The 16,558-nt window shown below is 40.1% G+C and overlaps 2 protein-coding genes across 2 annotated transcripts; both read right to left on the reverse strand.

Annotated features, from left to right (window-relative positions):
* Positions 1–5: 5 nt before the first annotated feature.
* retsat.2 (retinol saturase, tandem duplicate 2) lies at positions 6–6,374 on the reverse strand. Its single transcript, XM_023411020.2, has 11 exons — positions 6,154–6,374; positions 4,792–4,974; positions 4,328–4,569; positions 3,147–3,348; positions 2,862–3,059; positions 2,647–2,766; positions 1,981–2,119; positions 1,536–1,645; positions 1,222–1,391; positions 721–880; positions 6–620 (listed from the first exon to the last, which is right to left on the reverse strand). Exons 1-11 carry the CDS (start codon positions 6,311–6,313, stop codon positions 472–474), a joined length of 1,833 nt encoding a protein of 610 aa, XP_023266788.1. The 5' UTR covers positions 6,314–6,374; the 3' UTR covers positions 6–471.
* Positions 6,375–8,724: 2,350 nt separating this feature from the next.
* On the reverse strand, positions 8,725–16,262 carry nmt1a (N-myristoyltransferase 1a). Its single transcript, XM_023410973.2, has 12 exons — positions 16,114–16,262; positions 13,186–13,291; positions 12,743–12,887; positions 12,529–12,647; positions 11,927–12,018; positions 11,636–11,752; positions 10,841–11,011; positions 10,645–10,753; positions 10,378–10,548; positions 10,089–10,253; positions 9,860–9,997; positions 8,725–9,337 (listed from the first exon to the last, which is right to left on the reverse strand). The coding sequence occupies exons 1-12, from the start codon at positions 16,221–16,223 to the stop codon at positions 9,317–9,319; spliced, it is 1,464 nt and encodes a 487-aa protein (XP_023266741.1). The 5' UTR covers positions 16,224–16,262; the 3' UTR covers positions 8,725–9,316.
* Between the last annotated feature and the right edge of the window lie 296 nt (positions 16,263–16,558).

Below are 16,558 nucleotides of genomic sequence, written 5' to 3' on the forward strand. Positions count from 1 at the left end.
TCCAATTTATTGTTTGTACCCTTTAATATCCAAAAGGAAGAACCTTTGTAAATCTGTTACACACTGCAAACCAAACAAATGGCAAAATAAGGCACAGCATTAAATGCAAAGGCAGTCCTGAGAAAAAACAAACAAAAAAAATAATAATACACAACAAATTGTGTATGATTTAGAAAGGTTTTTGCATGAGGTTTGATAAGTGCAGGTTGACTGAAAGTTCAACAGCCATTTAACATCTCACCTCTTGCATTACTCACAATTTAACAAAACTGAAGTAGTCAAACATGAATTACTGTAGTAGAAGAGTTCAGTTCTGATATGAGTCTGTGTGGAAAATTAAACTTTCTGCTTTGTTTTAGCATTAATGATTCATTCTGTTAGATAAAATCTGGGAGTCTCTGAGCTGCAGCACTTGACTACTGGTTAATTACAGTATATAACGGTCACTCAGCTGAATATAGTCAGGGGGGGTTATTCTCCTTTCAATTTGGCATTCATGAATTTTCTTTTCTTTGCCAGGGCGATGGCATCCAGATGGAGGTTGCGGTTGAGAATGACCGAGCCGCAGGTGAGAGCTCCAGCGAGAGCGCCCGCAAAGCCACACACAAACACATCCTGACCTGTAATACAAAAGCATGGAATGCACCAAATTTAGATCAGTGTATGGTCCTGTGAGGAAATGTGGACGACTTCTGGGTGATCTCATGCTGTGTCACTGACCTGTCAGATAGAGGTTCTTCAGCGGAGTCTGAGGTCTCACTGTAGCGTTGAGTTCAGGGCTAAACCGGGCGATGCCATGATCTGCTCCGTAGATCTCACCCTTGGGGGCTCCAATGTAGTGTGTGTTTGTGATGGGGGTTCCAGCATCAATGTACTCAATCTACACAAAACACAAAGTCAATCTGTCTCAAAAAATATGAAAATCTCAAAATCTAATATTAAAGTCATGAATATGCAATTGGATGAATATATTTACATACATAATCTGAGTCATCCATGATAAACTACAATATCCAAAGCATGTAAACACTGAGAAGATACAGGCACCGTACATCGTTATGCATATGCACAAAGTAGCAATAACAAACCAAGAAGGAGAAGCAGGCTTATTTTGAAAATAAAAACCTGATTTCATTTCCAGTTTGGATTAGTTCACTATGAGCAGAGTTACAGAGCACAACACATGGATTCATTTGTCATGTTAGACAGCAGAGTCTTTACCTTGTCCCTGGTTATCTTAGGGAAGACGTCCATAACCACCTCCAGAATAGAGTCGATGAAAGCCTGCTTCAGCTCTTTGTAGTCCGCCCCTCTGTTCGACACTTTGCCGTCCTTCCACTCCCCAAACCACTCGTAGTTGGCAAAGCTGACCAGACTCAAGGTGGACTTTCCTGGTGTGAAGAGAAAACAAGACTTTTGGATTTAATTCAAAAAACACTACACACGCATGCGCGCGCACGCACACACACACACACACACACACGACTGTTATTCTGGCCTGTTCACTGAAACTCATGCATGACCTGTCTCTGTACCTGGTGATCTTTCCTCCCAGGTTGAATCTTTAGCTGATGGTGAGGCAACGAACAGCAGAGGTACATTTTTAGCAGACTCCTCCCTCTCTCCATTCAGATAGTTCTCCACCCTGAAAACAAAAACAGATAATAGGATTTGGTAAATCCACACAGACACATAAATAGCTGAATCAGACAAAATATTTCAAATATCTCCAATTAAAATACAAAAATGACTAATAGTGATGTACATTCCTAAACGCATGCAGCACTAGCTTTTGCAATAAGGACCTAAACCTGTAACCTTTAACCTTTCCATTATGAGCAACGTGAACTCACATCTTCCACCTGGATTTAACCGGCTACTCTACATGAAGCTTTGAGCAGTCAGTGAGTTTTTACTTTGGCTACAATCTCCACAAGGGAATTATAAAAAGCAACTGATGCAAAATTCCATACAACATACAGTTCATCAAAGTTGTTCTCAGTAAAGATCCAGTAGTTGTCTGCTTTCAGGCCCAGCTCCTCCTTGGTTCCAGTGAGACCCAGAAACACACTCAGGCCACCCTCGCCGTTCTTCATCATGCTGAGCTGCTTCTGGATGGCTGCGGGGCAAAAACATATAGTCCAACTTTACTAGCAAAAAAAACACTAGTATTAACATGTGTTTCACGTATTGAACCACATTAAATAATGACCCCCCCCCCACTGCTGAAAAGATCAATCTATCGATCAGAGAATAAACAGACAACACCTGTTGAAATATACATAGACACACATACACTAGACACCAAACAGCATCCAATTTATTTTTTGAACCCTTTACTATCCAAAAGGAAGAACCTTTGTAAATCCGTTTCACGCTGCAAACCACACAAATGGCAAAATTAGGCACAGCGCACAGGAGACAGGAAATTTGGGGAGAGAGAGAGGGGATGACATGCAGCAAAGGGCCACTGGTCGGATTCAATCACGGGCCTCTGCGGTTAGGACTAAGCCTTAGCGGTAGGCGCTCTACCAGGTGAGCCACCTGACATTTATAGACGAAGCATTTATGCAAATTAATTGTAAAAACAAAAATTTAAAAAAAAAAAGGATTAAAATAATGATGCGGCACTAATTCCTTCCTGACCTGGCATGGCCTGGAGCTCCTTGGGCAGCAGCTTCTGGTAGGTGTTGAAGATGCCGGCGTTGGAGATGACCATGGGGGCATGGATATGGATTTCCTCCTGACCTTTCATGACACTCACACCTGAAACCATGGAAACAAACAACCAAATTCAGTGAATCTTGTCTCTGTAGGAGCTTCATGCTGTGATAAAGTCAAACAAAGGGAATCACTCCCACCATAAGCTTCCTTGGCATCATTGAACAAGATTCTGTTGACTGGGGCTCGAACTAGAACAGCACCACCAGCCTTCTCAATGATGGGGATCATGTGGTAGGCAATTTCACTGGCTCCACCTTTAGGATACCAGGCACCATTCAGGTAGTGAGTGACCAGCAAGCTGTGCATAGAAAAACTGGAATCTTTTGGCATGTTACCTGCAGATCAGAGAAGGAAAGGAAAACTATGAGCTGCAGAGCCGACAGTCGACCATATCACGCCAGCAGATCTGTCACCTGTCCTACCGTAGGTGCCAAAGATGTAGGCGAAAACAGCCCTTAGGTCTTTGTTCTCTGTCAGTTCATTGACCACTTCTGTCAGGCTGCGGGAGGCCATTTTGAAAAAGAAGGACAGACGTTTGGCCAGGCCGCTGTAGACCAGGAACTTAGCCAGAGGGACGGGGCAGAGCTTCAGCACAGCGAGTAACCAAATGCCCCGTCCGGCTTTCTGGAGACAAAACACACAAACACACTTGAGACACATGAGTGTAATCAAAGCAGTCCTGTTTCCATAATGAGCCTAATTATATTTCCCAAAGTATACACTGCTGTTTTGTGCATAAATATGGTGTCAGATGCACTTCTGAGGAAGTTTAAATGGTCGTTCTACCATTTATAAATTAACACTGAATACATGCACTATTCATTCATATGTTAAATATTGTTTTGGTTACAGTATGGAAATATAAAACTGAACACTGCCTGAGTGAGGATGCACCTTTCACAGGAGAACGGACAAGCAGATAAAAGGAAGCATAGAAAAATCCCTGTAGATTGAAACTACGCACACAAAAACATGCAAAAAAAAAAAAAAAGAAGTTAATATCATATTTACTCACCTGTCATCTTTGTTAATTAATTTCTCCATTTCTAATTTTGCATCAACTAGTTCATTCTTACAAACTTATCTGCGCAATTACAAAGAAATAAATGATAAACTGACATTTATAGATGCACTAAACTGACACCACACAGGTGAAAAAAGTAGCATCTCTATCTTATCTATGTGTCAAAGCACAACACTGATGCAACTCTATCAGATTAAAATGATGCAATACTGTATATCAGCTAATATCAGCCAGACCTTGCCAGTTATGCAGTCACCTTTGACTTACCAACCCTTACGCCCTTGAAGAATTATCAGTGACAACATCAATAGAAATCTGGATGATTTAGCCCCTATGTGCTAAAGTGCAGTTTTTAACACACAGCTCAGTGGGAGAAAAGGCATTTGTACATTAGAATAAGAAAAGTAAAGGTCCCATAAGAAAATAAAATGAGATATAACAATAATTTTACAAAAAAATGTCTTAGTTGACACATCTTCAAGCTATTCCAGTAACTATTTACTTACAATATGGGTTTATTTGAAAGTCATTACAAGCTGAGATTTTTTAGCACAGTATGTGAAGCAAAAAAAATCCCACCTTGGCCAGATTTATGTACTCGTCGATGGCCTTCTCCTCTCCAGGGAAACACTTCTTCAGCTCCTCAGGGAAGCGGGTCCTGCCGCTGTAGATGGGATACTGGCGGCGGTTTTCTGGAGGTCCTATAACTACGTGGTCAAATGGATTCTCTAGAGGTTCCCACTGCAGCTGTCCGTTGGTCATCTGGTCCAGCATGCAGCGGAACGGCTTGTGTTCCAGCAGGTCCCCGATGTAGTGGATTCCTGAGGAAGGAAGGAGGAAAATAAGTGGACAAATCAGGGTTTTATGTTATCACAGAGCAGGACGTTCAACTCTCACTTTAACTGAGACAGATTTTCACTTCAATAAAGTAGTTCCGGGAAGTAAAGATGTGTATTTCAGAGCATTTTCTTAATTTTAGATGTGACATATTTATGAATTCTAAAAGAAAAATACTGAAGAGAGACAAGAGCCATGTTTCTCACCAACATCAAACTCAAAGCCCTTCTCAGTGAATGTGTGACAGCATCCCCCGGCCCGATCATGCTGCTCCAGAACCAGGACTTTCTTTCCAACTTTGGCCAGCAGCACTGCGAGTCCGAGGCCACCGATCCCGCTGCCGATGATGATGGCATCCAAGTTGTCAGGGACTTTACTGGCCACAAAACCTAAAGAAGAGGCGACAGTACATTCAAACAACAGCATGGCTGTGGCATAAAGGGCCCAACAACAGTTAATCTTGTAGGTCCACAAATAAAACGCGTATATGAAAATTTGACCAAAACATTATTTGGTTTCATCTTCACAAATAAGAGAATTGACTTGCTTTACTCCATTTAATGTCTTTGTAAAGTGAATACCTTTAGGATTTGGGACTGCTGGTCAAACATACAGTAAATGTGGAGGGAAGGAATTTCTGATTGGCTTTGCCATTTTGATATTTAAGATTAACTGTTTGATAATAATCAGTCAACTAACAACGACACTTTTTGATAGCCTTAGATTACTACCTCTTAATCCGAATGTTTGTGTTTGTGATAATATTTTATGTTAATAAATTTAGGGCAAAATAATGTAGGACAACTGTAGCTTTGCAAACTTGTAGATAGTTTTTCAACCCATAGATTTGATTAAATGTATTTTTAAAGATGTGTTTGGATGGAGAAGTGCATAGAACAAGTTATGATTTTCATTATTGATAAATCTAAAAGAAATTTTTGAATAATGTGCCTTACAATTTTTCAGAGCCAATCGTGACATCTTCTATATTACTTATTTCATGTAAACAACTACCCAAAACTCAAATATATGTAATTCACGTGATGTAAAACAGAGAAAAGAAAGACATCTAGAAAGCTAGAATCAGATTATGTTTACTATTTTTGCTTGGATTTTGCTTGATTATAAAAAATAGTTGAAGATTAATTTTAGCAGTTAATTTTAAAGTACAGCCTCTGAGGGAAGAAGCAATATTTTGCGACTTTAAACTTGAAGAGAAAAATAAAACATACGAAACGAAGGCGATATCTTTAACGCAAGTCGATTTGAGTGCTTCAGCAGCAGCATTGACAAAGTCAGCTTTGTCTTTAGCCCCCACCAAACATTATGCAAGACATGACTGTACGAACCATACTGTACAAAGTGGAAGTTCGCCTGCAGCCACATTCTTCACTGACTGCTCCACAGTATTAGGTAATAATGAGCCAATATTTTACTTTAACGGTGGAGAAATCCTCTTCAGACTCAGAAAACTCGACAAACTATCATTTCCATCGATTTCAGTTTATTTCTTACATCTAAAAAGTTAAGGTAACATCATATATGACGACCTTTGTCATTTAACTCACCTTGCTTCAGCACTTTATTTTTCTCTTTCTTGTCGTGAACCATCTTTTTCAACGGTTCACGACTGTCCGTCTCGAAGGGGTTGGGTCCGGAGCTGCTGAAGACATATTTTAATAAAAATGCGACCAAAGCGACACAAATTATCGCTACACTGATCCACATTGTGGCAGAATACCGAGCAGTTGTCAATCTGACCACTCCGCTCACGGACTGTTCTCTTCCGCAATAAGTTCCGCCAAAGTGACTGACAGTGGATGACGCCGACCAATCAGAGCTTTCATTTGCTATGCGACAGACAATTTTGACCAATCAACGCCTCGTTTTAAAAAAAGAGAAAAAACAGATTGTTGAAAATAATAATAAAATAATTGATATATTAATAAACAATAATACTTTTTATTCACTGGCCTTTTTAGTTCACTAACCTTCCAGTCCATTGTCATGTTCATATACAGTTTATAGTTCATTCTGAGTATTTGCTTCTTGTTTTCCTGTTTTTGTTACTATACTGTATTTATATGTCTCTAAATAGAGTATACTTACCTGCTCTCTTTGTGTTTATGTACTGTACACATTTACTTTAATTGCGTTTATTTATCTTGTCCTTTGTACAGCACTTTGGTTTTGTTCAAGCTGTGTTTAAATGTGCTCTAGAAATAAGGTTGACTTGACTAATAATTATTACTACTATTAGTATCTGAGGTTTAAAGTTCATCCAAATCTTGCACGTCTTCTCTGTTTTTTTTTTTTGTTTTTTTTGGTTTGTTTTATTTTATTCTACTCCGTTTCTTTTCTTTAAAATGTATAATTTTGCTGAATTAAAGCTGAAATGTTTTTTTTATCATGATTCATCCATGTATAAAGCACCTGTAACTTTCTTTGGAAAAGTGTTGTATAAAGTTTAATGTTATTACTGTTAGTAGTAATGGTGGTAGTAGTAATGGTGGTAGTACATACAGTACTATGCAGGTTTTGGTTTTGGTTTTGAATTAACTGTGCAGTAAAAGTGCAGTAAAAAAAATAAAAAACTTTAATCAAAGTAGTTTTTCATGGTACTTGACAGGTAGGTTGTTCCAAGCATCTTGGAGAACTCTTCTGTGGATATAGGCTGTCTCAGTGTCTTCTGTCTCTTCATGTGATGCCAGACTGACTCCATGATGTTGGCATGAGGACTCTGTGGGGGCCAGACCGTGTGTTGCAGGAGTCCTTGTTCTTCTTGTCACTGAAGATAGTTCTTTGCGACTCTGGCTGTATGTTTGGGTTCATTTGGGACCAATCGCATGCTTCCCTGATGGTGTTGCATGATGCATAAAAGTGCTTAAAACTGCAGTACTGCACGTATACATACACAACCAGCAGTAAGTGATCGTTGTGTATTTGTGTCTTTAAACCCTGCATCAGATAAGAGCTGTTGGAATGAGATGCAGCTGATAAAAACCTCGTCAGTTGATGGTTTGTGCTAAAATAGTCAACAAAAAGTTCAAGTTAAACAGGAACACAAAGTATCACTTGTCACATCTCATTAGAAATTTATTTTTTCTTTTAACCATTTGCCCTTCGTGTGAGGAGTGAAACTCAAACAAAGCACACAAAAACATCACAGCAACTAGATTTTATTTTTTTGCTCCAAAAAAAAAAAAAAAAAAAAACAACAAAAAAAATCACCTGCATCTTCACATTCGTTTCCTGCAACACCATGAGACCCATGATTTATCTATCTATTTTTTACATCTGTTTGCAAATAGAACCAACAGCTTACATAAGAAACACTTGAAGAGGGGGGCATCTCCCCAGTCGTCATCATCACTGCTGTTCATGGGCGCAGCCTCAACGTCCGCCCTGAAACCTCACACACCTTAAACTGATGTGAACTGCGAGATCAGCATAGGGCTCCATCTGCTGTATGAGGTGATATGTGAGGCTCATATTTCATGTCTGTTAATAAAATTGCATGTTTGTTGTCACTTACTGAATAGAGCCCAGTAAATGGCATGTTAGAGATGTTATTTCATTACATGAGACAAACTTTGTACAGCAAAGAGCCTGACAGTGCCTGCTATGTGCATGTAAACTTGTCCGTTTTTCATGTGGGTGTATTTGTTGTATTTTACTATATTATTATTTTTATTTATTTTTAAGACTTCCTAAGAGACACACCCCACCCCAAGCAAAATCTGCATAATGAGTTCCAAAAAATTCCATCATTAAATCAAGAGGTGGCATCACAAATCTGATTCCTGCTGATAAATGTGTTGAGTAAACCCAGTCGGAATGCCTTCAACTTCTCCGTGGCAGTCCACCCTCGTCCAAAATGACTGATTTTTTTTCCTCCTCTAACTGATCTGGTCCATTCTCATCAGTCCGTTTCTCTTTCTGCGTCTTCTGTTAGTGCAGTAAGCCGGGGAGGAGGTTAATGAAAGTTAATACAGATGAGAAGACCTCCAGAAGATGATATTTCTTCTTGAAGCAGTGCTGAAACATCTCCATGATGACTGGTAGAACAGAGGGTTTGTTGAGAAAAATAAAAAGAGACAGAAGGTCAAGCATGACAAGAGAAATCGTAACAGAAGCCCTTATCTGGTGTCCACTTTTGGTATTTATTACCTCATCTTTTTGAGCCTTTACCTCTTTAAAATATTTTTTTGATCGTTTTTTTTATCTCTAAAACTTAAGGATGACAAATTTATTTGAATTGCAAAAAGCACTTCCAACATTTAGGAATAAAATAAAACTGTAGGTTCTAGTATGTATGTGTTAGGGCACAATCCGCAGTTATGGTTGATATTATTTACAAGTATTGTACGATTTGTAGGTATGCCAACAGTGAGTGTTTGGTATAAAGTAATCTGTGCAAACTGTTCTTGTGTGTATGTGTGTTTGGTACAATCAAGACAGCTCTCAGATGTAATACAGTTGTTTGCGATGGTAACTACAATGGCTTAAGGTCCATGTGATCGAGGGAGGAGGAAGAGCTGAAGACTCCCCCCGCCTCCCTGCCTGGCAGCGGTAGTGCAGGTCAAAGTTCAAAAGGTCAAAAAGTAAAAATGGGCGGTGGGTTTTCCTTTCCTGAAGCAGGAAGTCACATCAGTCCATCTGTCAGGTGGTCAGTGCGATGGTGAGCTCTCCTGGCCTGTGGGTGACACTTGTTTATGGCGTAAAGGGATGTCACTGCAGCACCAACCCAACCTGAGAAAGAAGACATTGGAGCTGTTAGGAAAGCAGTGTTGTTGGAAACATTAGGGTACCGTTGGTTCTGCAGGGGTCGCAAAGATAAACTTAAGACTTTATAATAAAGGATGCAATTTAATATCTTTCATGGTCAAACCAGTGAAAGGATGAAAGTATGATGGAGGGACAAAGTGGCCTAGAATTATTTATATTAAATCAGATGTTTGTAAATAATTTGTCAAATTAATGCAACTTGGACCTGAAGAAGCATCAGAAAAAAGATGGATAGAATAACCAGGGAAAAATTATGAATTCATTTAAGTTAAAATTGATCTTTGCCCATTATGAGATAATGAGCCTCCATGCTACTGTAGCTAGAAGTACCAACAGTGTTTGCTACAGGTCTGATGGTGCTGACTGCAACTCTACAAAGAACAGGCCGAACAGCCTCCTGCATGAACAATCCACTGTTTTTGAGGAAATTAAATTCAATGCTTTTGAGATTGCCATTATAAAAAGAATTTGTCCAAGGCAATGTACCTTTTCTGACCCCATGCTGGGACACTTCCAATTGTACAGATAATACTGTAGATTCCCATCACCGATGCCAAACTTAAGCTTCTCCAAGAAAGTCTTGTTTTCCATTAGATCCAGTGCATTGAAGACGTCAAACCCTTTCTGGATGAAGAGATGAGAAGAAAAGCCTCATTAGTTCCCTGAGGATAAACACTGAACAGAACAAGGAAGCGTGGTTTGAAGAGGAACACACCGATTTGGCCAGAATGAGCGCATCAGACATCAGGTCGAGCATGGGGGTGGTGGTGTGCACATTGTAGAAGGAGTACGCTGCTTTTAGACTGCGGTGCACAGGGTGGTTCATGATGGTAGAGGGCAGTGTGTAGAAACTCAGGAAATCCGTCACCTTGCCATCATTCTGTCAGAAAGAACAGAACAACACACACTTTTATAAAAGCTACTGGTGTACAACACGACAGCAGGACTGTATTAAAAACAGAATCATTTAAATATTCTCAGGTATATATATTTTTTATTTTTACCTCCACCAGGTAAGTGTCGATAATGTTCTCCCGGGGCAGCAGCCAGTGCGCCACCTCTTCCTGGTTCATGGCGGGCACAAGGTTGAACTGGCTCAGGTACTCACGGAGGAGGCGATGCACCACTGGCACATCCCTCTTGGTCATCGGCCGCAGACCCGGAGTCTTCGGGGCCTGAAGGAGAAGATTTGGAGTAGGATAATGAAGCCATGCTGCAGGAAGAGGCCAGTCTCACAGATTTATTGTCAGTGCATGTGTGTTTTCACCAACCTCAGGCAGACGGTACAACTTCATGGTGCGCTGCATAGTCATGTTCCTGCTCAGGTGGGAGAACTTCACTTCGATTAGTTTGCGTGGGTTCAAAGAACGATGCCAGTACCTGAACAAAGAAATATAATTAAGCATCTACTAAATGACACTGTAAAGAAAAAAAGAAACACAAAAGATGTTTCTCTGTCTGACCCACCTGCATGTGCCCACAGGTTTGGGCAGTACCACTCCAGCAGTGTACACCGCCTGAAAGATGCCCTGCAGGTTGACCCGTCTGGTGATCTCTCTGATCAGAACCGGAGCAACTCGTTTGGAGCGAAGCTTCTTGTGGACACAGAGGAAATTGATCTCAACCATTTTCTTTTCTCTAAAACACAAGATGAACAATTATATGAGCAAGTCTGCAACAAACTCTCATCAGAATAATGTCAATGAATAAAGAAAAAGCATTTGCATTATTGTACTGAACACCATTTACATTAGAGTGACTAATTATCACATATTGCACCTACAATTTAACTCATGATTGTGACATGGCTGAGTTATCATGTGCAATAATAACTGACTTCATGGACTCACTCTGCTTTTATAATATTTATCGTTTGATTTTATTTATTTACACAATTGCAATGTGTCTACTGTAGTTTTGTCACTGTATGCAGTTATGTTTACTGTATGTATTACTGCATGTACCACTGGAGACGCAATTTCATTGTACACTGCAATGACAATAATGGCAATGAATAGAAAGGAACATGATTCTACCTGTACTGTAATTTCAGTATGAATTTTAAGACTTTATATTGTACATAACTTCTACATAGTCTTTTCAGATCAAAAATAATATTTATGTAGATCTGATGTGAGAGAAAAAAAAAGGAAGTTAATCCTTCATCACTTCTTTGTTTCACACAGCGTGAGATGTAAACTGGAAATTTCACTCCGTATTGAGGTTTTTAAGTTTTCATTCTGCACGGTTGTGTTTACTTACATGTCATAGATGCGGATGGTGGCAGGAATGGCACTGATAAAGCCCACCAGCTTCTGGTTGGAGTCCACCCTCACTCCACAATGCCACTGGGGCAACCAGCCAGGGGGGCGCAGGGCCCTGAAAGAGAGAGAAGTCAGTGAGTTGAATGCAACAGCTTGATCTACCAAGTCCCTTATTATTTAAAAATGCCAGAAAGCAAATGATTAATTATCGCACATTCCACATAACACTGAACATTTACGATCGCTGTTGGGTGTAAAAATTGAAAAAATTACAGATTTGAAGAATTACCAGAGCAGGAACTCAGGGGAGTAGTCAAATCTGAACATGTTGTCATCATCTTCCACATAGTTCTCGTTGAGAAGGGTGTAAAGCTCCTTGAGCTGATTTCAGGGAAGACAGAATTCAACAGGGTCACGACCTTTATGAAAACGGCAGAGCACTGTGATAAAACCACGATCAGAAAACACACTGAGTAAGAAAGTTCTTAAAATGATACCAAAAGCAAACGTTTCCCAAAAATTAAACAACCTTTCAGTATCATCGTCTGAAGTCTATGTGAATATGACCATATGTTATAAATTTAAGACACATACTAAAACTCTGTCAATCCAACCATTTCTGCATCACTTCTGGGGAAATTATTTTAAAGCAATACAAACCATTTAAGATTCAAAGCTAAACCTGTAAATGAAAAAGATTATTGTACATTTTGTATCTTACACTCTTGGTATAAAGAATCTCACCAAGTTTTGACAAAAAGAGGCAATTAGTTTGTTTTTGTGTACAAAATGAAGCAAAAAGCGCAGACAGTCCAGGAAATATTCACCTACAGATTAATTCCCCATGTGCATCCCTGCATCGAGAGTGTGTGTGTTTATACACTTTCTTACCACAGCAGCGCTCCCCAGGTCGAGGGTGTCCCAGCTGAAGCCCTGTGGGAGGCTGTAGGGCTCCTCTCGAATGTTGCCTTTGTCGGGTTCAATGGAGCCGTGTGATGTCACCGTCTCCCCTGAAGGAAAACAAAATGAAGTTTCAGAAATGAAGCACAGAAACCTGGATACACACCAGTCACTTGATTGTGGGAAGAAATGTCAAATGTCATACCTAGCTTGGGCACAGGCTGCGTGTCCCAGAACTGGTAACTCCTTCGACTTGCCTCCTCCATGGTTTTGGCAGGGCCTTGGCCTACAGAGAACAGTTCGATGGCCTTTTGGATCTCCTGTAGCTTATCAGCTGGCAATGAATTCACCTGTTGGGAAAGTAAAGAGGAGTTAGATCAACAACAAAACAGAAGTATAAAGCAAAAAACAGGCACACTGTTCCAGGGGTCAATTCAGCAAATAAATAATTATTTTCTATACAAACTGTTTCGGTGTGAGTTGTAAGGGTGAATATGTTTAATGATGTGGATGTAAAATGCAATGTACTGCACTGTGGGTTAGTGTAGTATCTCTATATTCTGCAGTTCACAACAGAACGTTTTCACTACACTGTTTTTTTCTATTCTTTAGCACCTTTAAATCTAAAATGTATGTATGTATTCATGCCTTGGCAAGAGTGTCCTGAGCTGCTTCTGTGGCACCAGATTTCTTCTTCTTTTTCTGCTTCTTTTTCTTTTTCTTGGCGCCAGTGTCGTCAGCCAGACCCCGGTCACTGAAACAGGACACAAACAGTATTTTTTTTTTTTTTTTTTTTTAATCTCTACCTGGCATACACTTACAATACCCAGGATGATTAAAGCTGCATCATACACCCTTTCGTACTGAAATACTATACATACACTCATCTTTTCAGCTTATTTCTAAATATTAAAAACATTTCAAATGAATAATGTTATCCCAGATGAGGACACTGGAAAAAGATAAATACAGCAATTCTAAACTGGCCAGGTAAAAACAGAAAACCTATGAGCAGTTTACTGACAACATTTTCAATAATTTTTCAATTAATCACTTGGCCAACTAAATGTTCACACACAGTTTCCCAGGATGCAAGCTGATGTCTTCACATACCTCATTTTGGTTGACCAACAATCCAAAACTTAACCCATTATCTATTCTCCATCTCATTAAAACAAACAGCAAACCCATTAATCAGTTATCAAAAGAGTGGTTGATTAATTTTCTGTACCTCAACTTATCTTTTCAGCTCGACACAAATATTGTTTTTGATCCTAAAAGATGAAAGTTATTCTCATTGCTATTTATTTCCAACACCATTTCCATGTTTTAGTAGTGGCCAACAAAGTGGCTGTTTAGTTGGGAAAGGTTAATCTATGGTTAGTTTGAGAAGCATCTCTCGATGACAGGCAAACCCAGTTGTTTGTCTACCTTGACCGAGTAAAGACACAACTACACTGGTCTAACAACAAGAAAAAGTGCAACATAAAGTCACAAAAAAGTAGGAGGACACCTGTCACCTGTATCAGCTGAAAAACCAGATGCAGAGGGATACAGGACAGTACAAAATCAGGTAGCCCAAGCCCCGGGCACCCCCCCCCTCCCATAGCATGTGTGTCATAACCTTCTGCTCTGATCATTCCAACCTGAGCAGCCACAGCCCCCCACCCATCTACCCCGTCTTCTGGCCTGAGAAAGACTGCATACTTACAGAGGATAATCTCATTAGTGTCCAAGAGAGGAGAAAAGCCAAGCACTGGCCTGTAATTGTAACACCAGCACAGATGGTGTATCACATGACCTCAGGAAGAAGAGTGTGTGTGGTATCTACGTGCATGTACATATGTGCGTACAAGAGGTCAGTGAGGGACTGGGACAATGGACAACAAAACATTCAATAGTTTGTTCCACAGGCTTCCATGTCAACAGAGTGAACCAGTTAACAGCCAGGACTATCCTTTGTTTCTGTATGTGCATGAGTTAGGTGCAGGGGAATAACATGTGTTGCTGGAAAAGAGCGCCAGTGAAACGCTTCACTTGAGTTAATAAAAAAAGGGTAATCAATTTCACCTTACAGCAGCAGCAGCGCATCAGGGAGAAAAAAAAAAATTTCTGTTGTAAAAAATTATTGTTTTTTGCTTTTTTTCTTATACTGTAGACTCTAACCTCTTTAACCCTCTAACACTTAGGGTTGTGTGGAACAATCATGAAAGTATTCATACTGCCAACACAAAGTCTTGTTTTGAGTATCATTACTATATCAAAAATATCTTTAAAAAAAAAAAAAAAGGTTAAGTGCATGTTAGATCACATCATGAACATAAGATTACTCTTTTTTGGTGCTGCAATATTTGCATATCTGCTGCTGTGAAATGTGTGTGTGCGGCTCTTAAAGTCAGATTTCACATGAGCATTTGTTATCTTGTGTCTAAACATGCATGTATAATTAACAGAGCAGTAAACAGAAATGAGCCATGATTTGCAAATTATTCAGTGATGATTCAAATATATTCAGAAGTACCCTATAAATAATGCATCCACTTTATAAATCGTGACATCTTTATCCCCCTTACATCACTCATTAGCTGCTATTAACAAAAAATAGTATTAATATAGGTTTGCATATTAGTGATCCTGGCACTTGTTTTACTTTTCTTTTCAGAGGTCAGGATCCGAAAAAGGTTCTGTACTTCTGCTATGTAGCAGCACCCTCTCTCCATTTACTCCAATAAACTGCAAAAGCACTTGCCGTGAGCAGGACACGCCTTAATATTTGCAAGCTTGGACTCCTTTCATGTGTGCCACCGCTTGGTAAACATTAACAGAAGCCAGTGCCAAGCGAGGCAGGATTTTCATTAAAGCCTGTTTTCAGTAAGAGCTATTCACAGCTAGGCTGCTTTAAGATCCGTCATATTTCTGTGATTCAATTGGGAATTAAATCGGTCTCCAGACTCCTGAGTTACCCAGACCAGTCCAGATATATGCCTTTACCAAGATGCATGTGTAACAACATCCAGGTTTTGCTTGTTTCACTTTTGATTTGGCTCAAGCCTCCACTGAAATACACGCGCAGACAATAGGGGTTTGACAGCTATGTTAGCATGCAAGCTAACTCGTTAGCTAAATGTCAGCCATGAATTGCATCAGTTACAGGCAGTCACCAACGGCGTACGGGCAATATCACGAACTGTCAACTTAATAAACAGATTGGACTTATTTATGAGATGTAAAAATGAGAGGAAATGTTTGGCTTTATGATAGCGCTAGCTATGAACTGCTGTTTGGTTTTTTCTACCCCCAATTCTACGCCTTGCTATCCGGGGCTAATGCAAAGCGCCGCTAAAGCCTGCCCATATGAGAAACAGAATGCACGATCAGCCAATCATAACAAAGAATTGACAAGCGAACGCCGTTTCTAGCCAATAGGGTGAAAGCAAGTGGGCGGGACATCTTCCTCCCATCGATGGCTGTCTATTCCCTATCGCTCGCCGAAGCTTTACTTTGCACTCGCTTTGCAGGCGTGTGTAGCGGCGTGACACAATTTACACCACCATGGCACTGAGCTTGTCTTCTTACCCGTCGTCAAAGTGGTGCTCTTCATTTTCACAGTCGCTGCAGTGTCCATGGTCCTCTACATCTTCTTTCTCCGGCATCGGTGCTGTCTCATTCTCATCCGCCATCTTCATCCCGGAAGTGAGCGGCCACCGCGTGTTGTCGACGCCTTTAAACCCGCCTCGGTGTTATTGGCTCACCGCTGTCTCCGACTGTTCTCTAGTAGTTACAATAAACACATGCTCATAAGGTAGCGGGGATGATTTGGGTTTGAAGTTTCAATCTTAAACTCCACAACCCAATACAATAATAAAACGTTTAACATTTATTGGATCTGATCTTCTTTTCTCTCACAACCACACAAACTTGATTAGAATCATGTGATCTGCATTTGGCCCTAAAGGTGAAACGGTTACGTTTTTGACAGGAAGCACATGATGTGTGGATATGCATGCAGTATGCTTACAAT

This window comes from Seriola lalandi, unplaced genomic scaffold (genome assembly GCF_002814215.2).
Source record: "Seriola lalandi dorsalis isolate HSWRI2012SDOR001 ecotype SW California unplaced genomic scaffold, Sedor1 jcf7180002054443, whole genome shotgun sequence".
NCBI lineage: Eukaryota > Metazoa > Chordata > Actinopteri > Carangiformes > Carangidae > Seriola > Seriola lalandi.

Excerpts from the sequence above, each read along its gene's own strand:
- retsat.2 (XM_023411020.2), bottom strand. The coding sequence starts at position 6,313 with ATGTGGATCAGTGTAGCGATAATTTGTGTCGCTTTGGTCGCATTTTTA. Across the intron at positions 4,570-4,791 it reads GGGCTTTGAGTTTGATGTTG|GAATCCACTACATCGGGGAC; the intron begins GTGAGAAACATG and ends TTCCTTCCTCAG. Across the intron at positions 3,349-4,327 it reads AGTACATAAATCTGGCCAAG|AAAGCCGGACGGGGCATTTG; the intron begins GTGGGATTTTTT and ends TTTTGTCTCCAG.
- nmt1a (XM_023410973.2), bottom strand. The coding sequence starts at position 16,223 with ATGAAGATGGCGGATGAGAATGAGACAGCACCGATGCCGGAGAAAGAA. Across the intron at positions 11,753-11,926 it reads TCCCCTGAGTTCCTGCTCTG|GGCCCTGCGCCCCCCTGGCT; the intron begins GTAATTCTTCAA and ends TCTCTCTTTCAG. Across the intron at positions 11,012-11,635 it reads ACCATCCGCATCTATGACAT|AGAAAAGAAAATGGTTGAGA; the intron begins GTAAGTAAACAC and ends CTTGTGTTTTAG.